Source organism: Aphelocoma coerulescens, chromosome 2 (genome assembly GCF_041296385.1).
Source record: "Aphelocoma coerulescens isolate FSJ_1873_10779 chromosome 2, UR_Acoe_1.0, whole genome shotgun sequence".
NCBI classification, from domain to species: domain Eukaryota; kingdom Metazoa; phylum Chordata; class Aves; order Passeriformes; family Corvidae; genus Aphelocoma; species Aphelocoma coerulescens.
In genome coordinates, this window is record NC_091015.1 from 79,033,391 (window position 1) to 79,047,292 (window position 13,902).

General features: G+C 41.3%; 2 protein-coding genes across 11 annotated transcripts in view; one reads left to right on the forward strand and one right to left on the reverse strand.

Moving 5' to 3' along the window:
• The window catches only part of FARS2 (phenylalanyl-tRNA synthetase 2, mitochondrial), a 237,803-nt gene extending 234,842 nt beyond the window's left edge, over positions 1-2,961 (reverse strand). For 4 of the 9 annotated variants that reach the window (XM_069008181.1, XM_069008180.1, XM_069008179.1 and 1 more), the window contains exons 1-2: positions 2,909-2,950; positions 1,408-1,454 (exon numbers count right to left, since the gene is read on the reverse strand). The gene's annotated coding sequence lies outside the window, so the exon portion shown is untranslated. Of the gene's footprint in view, positions 1-1,407; positions 1,455-2,294; positions 2,769-2,908 lie in introns of those variants that run through there. The other 5 variants (XM_069008174.1, XM_069008175.1, XM_069008177.1 and 2 more) reach the window with 4 other exon arrangements.
• Positions 2,937-13,902, forward strand: part of LYRM4 (LYR motif containing 4) — an 86,469-nt gene continuing 75,503 nt past the window's right edge. Inside the window, exon 1 of one of the 2 annotated variants that reach the window (XM_069008183.1) lies at positions 2,937-3,099. In XM_069008183.1, coding sequence (XP_068864284.1) covers positions 3,014-3,099 — 86 coding nt within the window. In that variant the 5' untranslated portion in view covers positions 2,937-3,013. The remainder of the gene's footprint in view (positions 3,100-13,902) is intronic. The other variant, XM_069008182.1, reaches the window with a different exon arrangement.

Sequence of the window (13,902 nt, forward strand, 5' to 3'; positions counted from 1 at the left end):
ACCATAACCCATCTCTTCCAAGAAAACACAGTAACAAATGTGGAAGATTATAATTAATTTTCCAGTTAACAGTGCCAACCCAACTGCACAACGGTGACAAGTTTCCGCCAAAAATTGATCTTCCCTCCTTGAGTGTATTAAAGGTTAAGCTAGAAAAGGGAGACAAGAGGAAAGACTTCTCTCCTTTGATAGATTTACTCCGCATTTAATCACGCAGTGTATGCGCTTACTGCTTATTCTAAACATAGGGGGTTTCTACGCTTTTTCAAGAGACAAACATGGTTACCTAAAAAAAAAAAGTAAAAAAACAAAACTCACAAAAACTGTCAGGGAGTTTCACAAACAGGATTAGCATCTGAGGCTATCTAAAAATAATTTATAATTACTTTTCAAATATTAAATCAGTAGTGTTCTTGTAAACAAAATTTGGTTAATGCCTTCATCCCAGTTACTCCCTCATCATTTAGAGCTACAGACTGTAACATGAAAAAACTTTATTTCCAACAATACCTGAGGGCTGTTGTAAAATTAGATGGAACAACTGCCACACATCCACAGAATGACATCACATAACTTTACTAAACCCTCAAACCTAAGTTTGGCTCTGTACGTGACAAAGACATATCTTTTTAAGCTGTCTGAAGCCCACCATCATAACAAAGGGCAGGGTGGCCACTGCTGCTTTCAGGGAAGACGGTAAGTCTGTAGACACAAAGACAGAGTTCCGCTATAATATGTATTGCAGCCCAGCCACCAACAGCTGCAAAGATAGGGAGCACCAGCACCCCAAATGGGCTCTGATTCTGGCATGGCAATTTGCATCAACAACATGGCTTGGGCTACAAGGAGTGTTTGGTTGGTCCCACTGGCAAATGAAGGGCATGCTTGCTTTGTATTTCTCCATGTGGGTGTCCTGAATGCCAAGACCTAAACCAAAACACACTGCTTTATAGCTTACAAGGGAAGGCCTCAAAAGCGATGCTCATCCCAGTACTGCAGCTGCGTATGTTTTTCTACATTTCCTGTAACACTTCTAGTTTTGGCTTTGATAAAGAGAACATCCAGGAAATTTTCTACATATGGAAAATCTCCATTTTCAGAAGCCTAAAAGGGCTGCTAAAACATAGCATACCTGTAAAGATAAACTTGAAATAAATTCATGTGTCTATACTAATTACATCCAAAAGCACAGAACTATTTTAGTTCTTTAAAACAAACTGTAAATTGCATCAGATGTAAAACTGACAAGAATACTCAAATGCATATGCAATAAAATAAGAGTTAAATTAGAAGCAGCAATTGAAGCACTTTTGCCAGAGATATGTAGAGTATCTACATGACAGTTGTTTTAAACATCTACTTTATAAAAAACAAACTGTGAAGGAAGTAGGGAACCTGTCATGATACCTGAAAGGAGGTTCTAGTGAAGTGGGGTCCGGTCTCTTCTGCTGTGCCTGCAGTGAGAAGACCAGAGGAAATGGCCTTAAACTGAGACAGGGGAGATTCAGGTTAGATATTAGAAAACAATTTTTTCACTGTTAGGATGGTCAGGCATTGGAATAGGTTGCCCAGGGAGGTGGTGGAATTACCATCCCTAGAGGCCTTTAACAGACACCTGGAGGCGGCACTGGGTGAGGGGATTTAGTGGTTTAGGGGTTACAGTGGCAGTGCTGGGTGGACAGCTGTACTGGAGATTAAAGGCCTCTTCCAACCTTGATGATTCTATGATTCTAAATAAATTGTACTGCTGATAACATTCAAAAATCAGCATTAAATACAGCTGTGGCATAATACCTCTAAGTAACGAAGTTAAGTTTATTCTGCAGTGGCAAAACTTTAAGCAAAGGAGGATGCTTGATGTGTGGTTTAAGTAACAAAATTCATCTTGAAACCAGATATTGAGAGAGGAACAACTCAAACATCCCCATAACATAACAGCCCCTGGCACACTAGCACAGATGAACACTGACTGCAAATGTCTATAGTGATTTCAGAGAATCACAGAATGTTGGTGTTGGAAGGGACCTCTGAAGACCATCTAGTAAAACCCCCCTGGCAAGGCAGGGTCATCCTGAGCAGGTGACACAGGAACACATCCATGTGGATTTTCAATGTCCCCAGAGAAGAAGACTCCACAAACTCCCTGGGCAGCCTGTTCCAGTGTCCTGCTATCCTTAATGTAAAGTTGTTTCTCACATTGAGGTGAAACTTTTGTGTTCTAGTTTATGGCCACTGCTCCTTATCCTTTTGCTGGGCATTACTGAAGAGTCTGGCATCAAGCTCTTGTAACTCACCTTTGAGATATTTATATTATGAGATCCTCTGACAGTCCTCTATTCTCCAGACTAAGCAGGCCCAGCTCCCACACTCTCTCCTCATAAAGACAGATGCTCCAGACCCCAAATCATTTTTGTGGCCTCTGCTGGACTCTCTCCAGTACGTGAACACTGACTGCAAATGTATACAGCGGTTCCGAGGCAACCCCCTGCACACATCACTTATTGCTCCTTTCCTGCCCCAGTATCCATCCCCGCTTGCCAGCATCCACCTCCCCGTGTGGCACACCAAGTACGGGGCGCGCACACCACGCTGCTGCCCTCGCCGACCACTGCTTCTGAGCGCTGCTTTCGCTTTCCCTGCCGCTCGGGCCTTCCCTCCCCGCCCTCGGGCCCTTCGCAGCCGCACGGCCGAGCCCGACAGGCACCCCCGGGACAGTCGCGCCTTGTGATCCCCGCCGGAGCTACCGGACAGGCCCGACCCGGCGAGACCCGGGAACCGACCCCGAGTCCCCCGAGCCCACCGCCCCCGGGGCTGCCCCGGCCGGGGACGCGCCTTGCCCCGCCCCGCCCGCGCCTCGCGCCGGGCCCGGGCCGAGCTCTGGCCGCTGCCGCTCCGCGCCGCCACTCACCGCCGGCCCTGCGGCCCCGCTCCGCCGCGGCTGCGCCCGGCGCGGGCGGCGGGAGGGCGGGGAAAAGGGGCCTCGCCGCCGCGGGAGGAGCTCGGTGTCGGCAACATGGCAGCGTCCAGCCGTGCCCAGGTGCTGCGGCTGTACCGCGCCCTGCTGCGGGAGAGCCAGCGTTTCAGCGGCTACAACTACAGGTGCGGGGAAGGGCTGCGGGGCGCGGCGGACGCAGGGCTTCCCGCCGAGGCGTGGGGTCCCGGCGGTGCTGGGGACAGGGGCGTGGGGGAGCTGCGGCCTCCGGGAACCCCGCGGAGGAGCCGAGCCGTGCCCTGGAGCGACAGCGGGACCGGCACCGGGCCTTGGACCCGCCTCGGAGCGCAGGGAATGAGCAGCCCCCGGTCCCTTTGCCAGGCACCGGGCTGCCGCAGAAGGTATAGGCTATGCCTGCTGTAAGAAGAAGGGACAGGACAGAGACTGTCCCAACCTGGAGTCTGGAGTACTTGTGCTGAGTCTGGGCTCCTCAGTAGAAGAAGGACAAGGAGATGCTGGAGAGGGTCCAGTGGAGGGCCACAAAGATGAGGAAGGGTCTGGAGCATCTTTTATGAGAAGAGACTGCGGGAGCTAGGCCTGTTTAGTCTGGAGAAGGGAAGACTGAGAGGGGAGCTCATTAATGTATAGAAATATCTCAGGGGTGGGGGTCATGAGGATGGTGCCCGGCGACAGGATGAGGAGCAATGGCCATAAACCAAAACACAAGAAGTTTCACTTCAACATGAGGAAGAACTTCTTTACATTGAGGGTAGCAGAACACTGGAGCAGTCTGCCCAGGGAGGTCATGGAGTCCCTCTGTAGAGACACTGAAAACACATCGGATGTGTTTCTGTGTCTCCTGCTCAAGGTGACCCTGCCTTGTCAGGGGGGTTGAACTAGATGATCTCCAGAGATCCATTACAACCCTAATGATTTTGTGAACCTGACATAGCCCATGTCTGGTCTGTGTTCTGCCCATTTCCTGCCCTAGGAGAGGTCAGGCTGCAGCCAAAGCCTGGCACCATGTGCTGTGTCCAGGCTCAGGGTGCAATGAGGGATCAGGGTTCACTCTTCCTGCCAGGCTGTGTGGCTCCCTGCCTGCCTGCCTCCTCTGGCTGTTGGTGAAAGACATGCACCGTTTTTTTGGCAAAGGTTAGACATAGGCCTGGACTCCATTAGATACCTGCTGTGTTCACAGGGGGTGGTACTCACCCACACTGGCAAAATTGTATTGCCCAATGGTAGTTTATTTACTTTGCTACTCAGTTGCAACATGGGAAGAGACATGTGAACTACCTGTGCTGTGAATCATCTCCCAGGCAAGAATTGGGAACAGAAGCCTTTAAACTTTCATAACTGTGGTGAGCTCTGTGCTCTGCAAGGCACAAGTATTCCACAAACCTCAGGTGCAAGGGAGTGCCCTGAGAAGAAGGTCTGTGGGGCTGAAAATGAGCTGGCACTAATAAACCTTCATCGCTGCCGCCACGCAGCAGTGTGTGTTTGCATCATGCTCTGTTGCTGTCAAGGCTTTCTCCTGCTCTTTGCTGTCCTGAGTGTACCTGATTGCCCTTGTTCTGGCTAAAAAACAGAGGATTGTAAATGGAGATGGCTTGAGATGTGCAGCTGGGTGAACAGCTGAATGAAGCTCATGTCTGGGCCATGGCGTGTTTTCAGCAGTGGGTTTGTATTTAGGGCTAAGCAGGGAGGAAGTGAAGTTCACAGCAAATTTTAAAGGATACAAATCATATGGTGTATTTACCATGCAGATCTGGTTTTTTGACCATATCAAAGGGGCAACTTGCGCCATATCACAGTGCAAGTTGCCCCTTTCCTTAAAGGAAAGATCTCTGTTTTTTATGGGCCTGTCCTTAGATACTATAAAATCAGAAACCGTCTAAAATCTTGCGGTGTATACACATTTGTGAGCACTAGAAGCAATAACAGTTTCCAGCAAGAAATGATCAGCAGCTGTTACATTTAGATGTCTGCTGTGACCACAACAACAGTTCTGCCTCGATGTTTACTCCACACCCATAGGTAAAAGGAACACCCCATTGGCTTCTGCACAAGATAAGCAGCTCTGTCATGTCCTTAGGGCTGCTGTAATGTGATATGGCAGTGCAAGGGAGTTAACCCAAGGACTTTGTAAAGAACCAACTTCAGCAAAGTAGAAGGTATTACAGATTAGTATTATTGATTCATGGCTTCAGCTAGACAGTGTCTGAATACTTTATTACTTAAAATTGTATATTTGTAAGAGTATGTCTGGAGTATGACCAGCTAGCTGTTGTCTCCTTATTTGCTTACTGTGCTTTTTCTCCTAATTTTGTTGCTCTGGTTTAATCTGGCAGGCAGCTAAGCACCACACAAGTGCTTGCTTGCTCCCCCCTCCCCAATGGGATGGGGGAGAGAACTGAAGAAAAAAAAATAAAATTTGTGGGTTGAGGTGAAGACTGTTTAATAGAACAGAAAAGGAATGGATAATAATAATAATTAATTAGAATACACAAAACAAGTGATGCACAGTGCAGGTCACCACTGGCAGCCTTCAGAATAACACAGGAGCATCTCCAGTGTCCTGAAGTAAATGTCACAGAGTGTTTGGACACCCAGATATGTAGGCCAGGTTTTAACAGCAGGGAGAGGGAATTTAGTAGACTTTCAAGTAATTTCATTTCTGCCCTATTACCCAAGCAGACTGTCTGAGCATGGGAGAGTGATTTGTACTGGAGGAAATATGCAGAGAGGCAAGATGTCAGGTTTTGAGTCAAAAAGGTGGTTTTTAACAAGTGTGCTATTTTCTTCTGCTTGGTTGACTAAAAGTAGAACCTCTGATGGTTTATAATATGTTGGATTGTAGTCTCAACTGAATGGATTTAAGGGATATTTCTAAATATCATTAGTGATTTAAATAAATATTGTGAGTGGTTTTGGTACAGAAGACAAAAGAATTTATAAACTTGTGAAAACCATTAAAATACATCTGGTTGCAAATTAAGATAATCTGAACTTAAAAATTTCTTGTTTGTTTAACATGATTTAAGCTCAGTGGTCTTAACACATGGGAATCTAATGGAAAGGAGTTCTCTCCAGGACGATGCAAAACTGGAGCAGGTCTTCCCTGAGAGAGTTTGTCATCTGCATTTTTGAAGGTTTTCATAATAGGTTTAGCCAAAGAGCACCATGGCTGACCTCGCCTTGTTGCATGCAGGTCTGTTTCAAGTGCGACATTGAACCAGATAAGCTCCAGACATCCTAGCTAACCAGCTCACTATGATTTTCAGATCCCTAGCCTTCCTTGCCCTATAGAGATACTAACAATGGGTAATAAGTTCAGGGTAACATCATATGACATGCTTCCAGATCATCTGCTTTCTATTTCTTTTACTTCTTGTAGTTATGAGCAATGTCAGAAACTTTGAGCTGCTCTGTTGGATTTTTTTCTGCAAATGATTTTTTAATTTTTTAAGGTCTTTCTTGATTTATTGCAAATTTATTTCAGTTACTCATTATGTTCTCTTTTAACTGATGGAAGTTGCATTTTTATTTATAGATAATTTTTTTCTTCTCTCTCTAAATTGCATTTTAATGGAATTTGATTTTTCTTTTAGAATGTGCAATATTATTTGATTAATAAAATTACCCAAAATATAAAAGAATCAAGGAAGAAAATTTGTCAAAACAGGTTTTGCATTGGAAACAAGTTAATTGAATGCATGCAGTTTCATCTGAGACATGTCCTTCAAGATTTTAAAACTAGTAAATCTGATTTTTGCAAGTGACTGCTAACCTAGGAACAAAACTGAGCAAAATAATTTGCACTGTTTTTTTCAGTGCCAGTTTCTTTTCCTACTTTGACTGACATAGTTGTTGATCTGATTTTAGAGAGTCGTGGAATATAGAATCATAGAACAGTCTCAAGATTGCTGCCCCTTGTTCTTCTGGGGGACTTCAATTTACCAGATGTCTGCTGGGAATATAATACCACAGAGAGGAAGCAGTCTAGGAGGTTCCTGGAGTGTATGGAAGATAAATTCCTAATGCAGCTGGTGAGGGAACCAAATAGGGAAGGCGCCCCACTGAACCTGTTGTTTGCCAAGAGGAAAGGACTGTTGTGTGATGAGAAGATTGGAGGATGCCTTGGGCACAGCGATCCTGAAATGATGATGCTATCAATTCTTACAGAAGTAAGGAGGGGTATCAGCAGAACTTGTATTTGGACTTCCTGAGGGCAGATTTGGGCCTGTTTAGGAGACTTGTTGAGAGAATCACTTGGGACGCAGTCCTGAAGGACAGGTGTCCAGGAAGGCTGGACATTCTTCAAGACAGAAATCTTCAAGGTACAGGAGTAGGCTGTCCCCATATGCTGGAAGATGTGCCAGCAGGGAAGAAAACCAACCTGGCTAAACAGAGAGCTTTGGAACAAACTCAGGAGGAAAAAAAAAGGCAGAGTTTACAGAGTTGTTGGCCTTTAGGGGAAAGGGCAGACTACGCTGGAGAACTACATGGGTATCATGAGGCTAAGCAGAGAGGAAATTAGAAGAGCCAAAGCCCAGCTTTATCTGGCTACTGCCATAAAAGAAAATAAAAAATGATTCTGTAGATACATCAGCAACAAAAGAAGGGCTAAGGAGAATTTCCACACCTTGTTGGTTGCAGAGGTAAACATAGTGACAAAGGATGAGGGGAAGGCTGAGGTACTTGCTGCCCTCTTTGCCTCGGTCTTAATAGTGAGACTTCTCTGGATACCCAGTTCCAGAACAGTAACTTCTCGGGGTACCTGGTTCCTTTCATGAGAGCACCTGGATTTTTGCACAAGTATAGGTTAAGTTGACCTGTACTTGCATAATGACCTATGCTTCAAGGGGGCATAAAGCTGTTAAGATTCTGCTCACAGCTCTTTCAAGAACATAACACACCAAGTAAAATTTTTTTAAAAACACTCTTTTATAAAAATTAGTTTCTTTCTCTTCCTCCCAACATGCCTTAGTTGGTCACTTTAATGGGAAAATCTTACTTTGCTTTTGGTCCCTGTTCTATAGAATTCTGTCACTGTTTCTTCTTGCACTTTCATCACTTAGGTATTTTAACAGCCACATTAAAATTTTACATGCGACAGTTTTCCAAGCTGAATAAACCTTTTTCTCACTGGATATCCTAATGAAGTCTGTGATTGGCAAGGTCTGCCAGCAGATTGTTTATGTTTCTGTGTGTTAAGGAGGTAAAAAAGTCTAAATGGTGATTAATCAAAAAGAAAATTCAAGACAATAATGAGAAGAGGGAGGCATGGTTTTCTGACCAAAGTGGTCGTTTGTAGCTGAGATAAGAAATGCAGGAAAAAATAAAATTGTCAGTTCTGTCCAGCAGAGATGTCTGACTTCTTTGTAGTACAGTCACAGAATTGAACCTTTATGGTATCTGTTTTTCCTCGGCTGTGCAAAGAAGGCAGATAACTTATTTTTTCTTATCTCTGTATAATTGCTGACTGTGTTTTGAGTGATTACAAACTTTAGGATTTTTTTAGTTAATTTCCCATTTACTGAGTACATGGTGCTCTCTGTCATCTACTTGAAAAGTATAAAAAAGTCAGGGCTGCAAGCAGTTGTGGTATCCAGAGTCTGGGGTGGTTTCCATCCTACAGTAGTGCAGACACTTGTTTTGGCCTGGAGCTGCATGACCCAGAGTCACAGGTAAACAGGCACTGCACATTTTCAGTTGCACAGATTTGTGGTTGGTGTTACTAACAGCTCTTTTTTTGGGGAATTAAATTTTGGCTATTATTTCAATGGCCACATCCCATTTTGCCATTATATTATTTTAAGCTCTTTTATATATATTGCCTTATTCTGTCAGATTCATATATGCTTGAATAGAGATGTCAGTATTTTAAGAGCTCTGGATGCTGCTCAATCTGCTGATTAGGATGGGAATTGTGTAAAGGACTGAGATGGTGGCACTCTGAATTGTAGTAAAACATGGAAATATATGCACTTTTAGGGAAAATCCAGAGGAATAAGAACATGATTTTGGATTGGGGTCTGACAGTATTGAGGTATTTCCATTTGACTTCAGTATTATATATGTATAAAATATTTTTGGAAGACAACTGAAGCACTCTATTTCAAAAATGTCCAAACATAGTCATTAGATACCCTCAGGACATATTTCTCTGAAATTTTAAAACAAATGAAAACAGTTTTATCAAATATTTTAATTTCTTAATAGTAACATTACCCAACTGCAAATCATTGCATCAAAATTCTGTTGATCTTGTTCATTAGGAATTGTTATCTTGGGTTTAAAGGTTCAATGGTGATTGTTGTTTTCCAAATACATTCACTTTACCCTTGTAAAGTTACACTCTTCCTGAACAATTAATGATATCTGTGCATCGGGTTTGATGTAATTTTCTTGATTTCTTTTTTTTTTTTTTTCAGAGGAGAATTTTGAATAGTAATAACTTGAAGGGAGAGTTTGGAGCACATACAGACCATACAGAGTTCTGGAAAAATTGAAATTTAATATTTGGAAGACAAATGGATGGGGCCTCCTCAAAAGACTGATCTGCTGTTTTAGTTATTTTATTTTAGTAAAGGCACCCCAAATGTGTAAATCTGCTGTGGCTGTTTGTTATTCTTTGTATAGCACAGAAGAACAGGGACATATTTCTTTTTATGAAAGATTTAATTACCAGTAATGTTTGTTTGACAACTAATGAGGGTAATAGAAAAAATACTGCCTCTGGCAGTGACTCATGCTCATACACATAGGCTTATGATTTCTGGTAAATGAAAAACACTTTATAATGTAGCTATAGTATTAAAATGGATTAAAATGCTGTCCCATCTAACCTCCTCCTTTCCTTACTCTTGGATGTGGCTTTAACACTTAGTTCCTCTGGATTCCTCTCTATGCTGCCCATGGTGAAAAGATGCTGACCTCCTAGCATCCATGTGATTCAAGATACAGTAGACACAGGCTATTATAATTTCAAGTATTCTTTAGAAGGTCAGCATTCTGGATTAAAAAAAAAAATCCAAGTAATTTAAAAAACAAAGAAAGAATGAAACTGCAGTCAATGAGGCAATGTTTAGAACCACTTCCTGCAGTAATGGATGGCAAGGATGCTCTCTGAACTACCTCCTCAATAAAGCTCTTCCCATGTATTTTGGGGTGCACTGACCAACAAAGTACAGTCCTAGATTATACATAGTTCTCTGCTTTTCAAAAAAAAGTGGGCATCAAAGGAGACTTTCTTGGTTGTTTTCTTGTGTTTGTGAATACTTGAGCCAGCTGTTCCAAGACTGTTTTGCACAGAACTCAGTGCAAAAGTGTCCTTAGTGAGAAATACCCTTGGGGATTCTTCTTGATACAGTTTTTTCTCAAGAATGAAGATGCCACAAATCATCCAGACAGCATTCTACCTAGGGTGGCATTATGGCCTATGGCCTTCTTCCCTTACATTCTTTTCTACATTCTGTTCTATTCTATTCCATTCCTTTTTACCAGATCTCTGTATAAAATTCTGACATTCTTCTCAGGATGCAATGCAACTGAAAAGAATTCAGTTGAGTTCAGATGCTTTCTTCCTGAACAGAATGTGTGGGAAATAAGATCCTTTAAACATTCTTCAGGAAAATTTGAAGGTCCTGTGCTGGGAATGGTATTTAGAGGCTCAGGACTCAGTCCAATACTTAGGAGTAGACTTTCTTCAGCATCATGTTTGTTACAAAGTCTTGGGAAAAGCTGCTGCTTAGACACTTTTTTTTTTTTTAGTTTTTCAATAAATAGCAATTTGTTAAACCTCATTGTAGTTTCTAAAGAAAACAAGCCTATGGTCAAAGTAGATATTATTTGTGTGTATGCATATGTGAATGTATTGGTATCGAGAAGTCAGGAATTCACTTCTACTCAATCCCAGTAATCCTTTTGCAAAATCCTTGTTTAAAGGAAGCTGTGAATCCACTCTTGAGACTAGAGAAAGTATGATAGGTGTGTGAGTTTTATTAGAAAATAATCTCCATCAACAGGTCTTGACAGTCCTTCTGAGTGCTTGTCCAGCATATCCTGGTCTGGAACCATTAAAGATCTGTTTCTAAATCATTAGCTTGTTTAAAAGTAATATTGTCTTATTTTAACTGCCACAGAAAGTGTATGTCTGAAAAAAACTAAAATATTTCCTTGAGACTGTAATTCATTCTAGTATATTGCTAGTAATCACTAATCCTTTATGTTATTGAAGCTTTTATAATTAAACTTTCTTCTGTGACTTTAGGTGCCTATGAAAATAATTAATTGTATCCTGTGAGGTCTTTGCAGAGTTGTCTCCATCTCTGTCTTGCCCAGCATGTGATTTCTGCTAACTAGGATTTGCTTGCAGGATACACATGGTATTGTTGCTTGGTAGTGTTTATTTAAAGGCATTATGTGTTTCCCCAGCAAACATACAGATTATCACAATACTCAGCTGCAGTCCCACACAGATGTAAACATCGGCTTCTTGTTTGCCTAAGCACGAGGGAGGAATGTATGCCCAGGTTTCCACAGAGCCTTGGTGTTGGAGAAAATTGGTTTATCTTACGAGGGTTACACATTGTGTGAATGTTAAATTTCTGCAGACTATGTTAGAATAGCAATCAAAGAGCCAAATGTGGCTGAGGTGGGTGGTTGGGGGTGTGGTTCAGAGACATAATTTATTTGCATTGTTAGTCACAGTTAAGAAAAGGGGAATTAAAAGTGGAAGGGGCCAGGTACAAACCATCACATTTCATAAAGTTTTGGATTGAATCACTGATAGAATTCTTTGTGAAACAATAATTCATTCATCCATCCATTCAAATATATTCTGTGTTTTTATTTATTTAAATAACATCAGTCAGCCTCCTTCTCAGGAAAATGTTTTAAAGTTAATACAGCTCAAATGAAATGCATAAGACAGTCCTTGAAGTTTATAGCTTGAATTATACAGACAATGTCAAATTGAACTGTATTGTGTTGCCGTGAAACTAACCTGCTGCTAAGTTTCAGAAAACATCTTTGACTCATCTAAAATATCACAGCCTTTTTCTAGTCCAGTAAGTTAGAAAATAGGTTTTCAAATTAATGGTCTTCGTATGTAAACTAGTTTTGAAGGGAGGAACATTGATTGATTGATCTAAGTAGTTTTATCACTGGCCAAAATAAATTAGGTGTCTCACTCATAATGGTTTTTTCCCTGATCTGACTAATTTACAGTATGAAAATAAATGTTCAAGTGTTTTGTTTACTCAACAATAATAAACAATGCATTTCACATAGAACGCTAAATAGGTTTCTTGATTTCCAGAGCTATTGAGTGCATTTTTTACTAAATTTAATTTATTATTTTCAGTTCATAATTTATACCCAGAATTGCTGCCCATTATTTGCAGATTTTGCATGGAAATATGAATATTTATCAAACTGCTGGTGACACAGTCACTTCCAAAAGCAAAAACAACATGGGATGAGTATAGTCATATAAGCTACAGCCATACAAGGTTGGACAAAAAAAGTATACTGTGCATATATCTGTACAAAACTCCTTGTTCTGTGAACTAGTGGCGATGCTTTCTAACCTATATGGACTTTGAGGCTTGGTTCTGGGCTTTTATTTCCCAATAATTTGTTGAAACCCTTGAAGGAGAAATTCTCTATCAGTGTGAGGTATTGCTGCCATTAGCTGGTGCTTCTGCAACTTGTGTGGGTAATTTGTTCCTAGATTGCAAACTTTTTCTGCTACTCTGGGATGGGGAAGGTCATGTCTTGTGTGAAAGGGAAGGTAATCTACCCTGGTCATAAAATGTTATACTAAATAACCTTATGATAAGTAAGTCATTCCTCATACCTCTTTTCCTCTCCTATCTCCTGCAGTAACCTTTAGGCAGTACTCATCTGAGTTACTGAGTTTTAAGCCAGATGTTAATTCCTCATTTAGAGTAAATGTTATCTGAGAAGAAATTCTTGCAGCCAGCAGCCATGCGCTTCTGGGAGGAAAAGGAGTTCGTGTTTGCTGTGTTTTCTTTTTCCTTGCTTGCAGACAGAGGACAAAAAGTGCTGCCATCACGCATGTGAGTGACTATTTTTCTGTAACTTTTAATAAGCTATTAAGTACTATCTGGGGGTTTTTGTAGCCCATTTTTGGCTTGAAATGCAGAGTCTTTTTTGATATACAAATGTACCAATCTGAACCTAGCCTTATTAAATATAATATATAGAGAAATAGAGTATGGTAATATTTTTTCATTCATAGCATAAGACTCTTAGAGTGTTAAGAGGTTGACTGGAAGACTCTAAAAACTATTGACCTTAGCGTAGCTTCACCTCTAAACTTTAATGTCTGTATTTAATGTACTTGGGCTTGGCTAGATTAAAAGGCATTTGTCAATGTTTCTCTTCTTTAAAAAGGAAAATTGACTGCTCTATCTACTCTCTTTGTCTTCCTGAATACTTCTGATCTCCTTTTCTGTTACAGTAGTTAAACTGTTTAAGTGCACAGAAGATCTGTCAGCAGGTTTATTGAATTACTTCTGTTCACTGGACTAGAATACCTTGAGTTTTAAATTCAATCTCATTTTTTCTGTCTGATATTAAAGTATTTCTTGTCAGATCAAAGTATTGCATTGTATGCTGGGATCTACAGTTTGGAGAGTAGGAGTGTATGCACCGAAATTTTAGAGGTGGAGCTCATACATAGCCCAAAAGAAACATTTTGGCTGGTAGCTGTTCATGTTTGGCAGATAGATAATCTACTCTACACTTTTTGTAGAGTAACTGTAGGAAAAATAGTAGGAAAAAGTGTGTAACCCTTTTTTTTTCTTGCTTGCTTTCTTTTATGTGAAGTAGCTTTGAGGAATGTTGTGTTACTTCACTTAGGTTTTAGTATTGCTTTGACTCCTATTTTACTTCTGGACTTCAGAAAAATGCATAGGATCTATAGGTCCTGAGAAGCC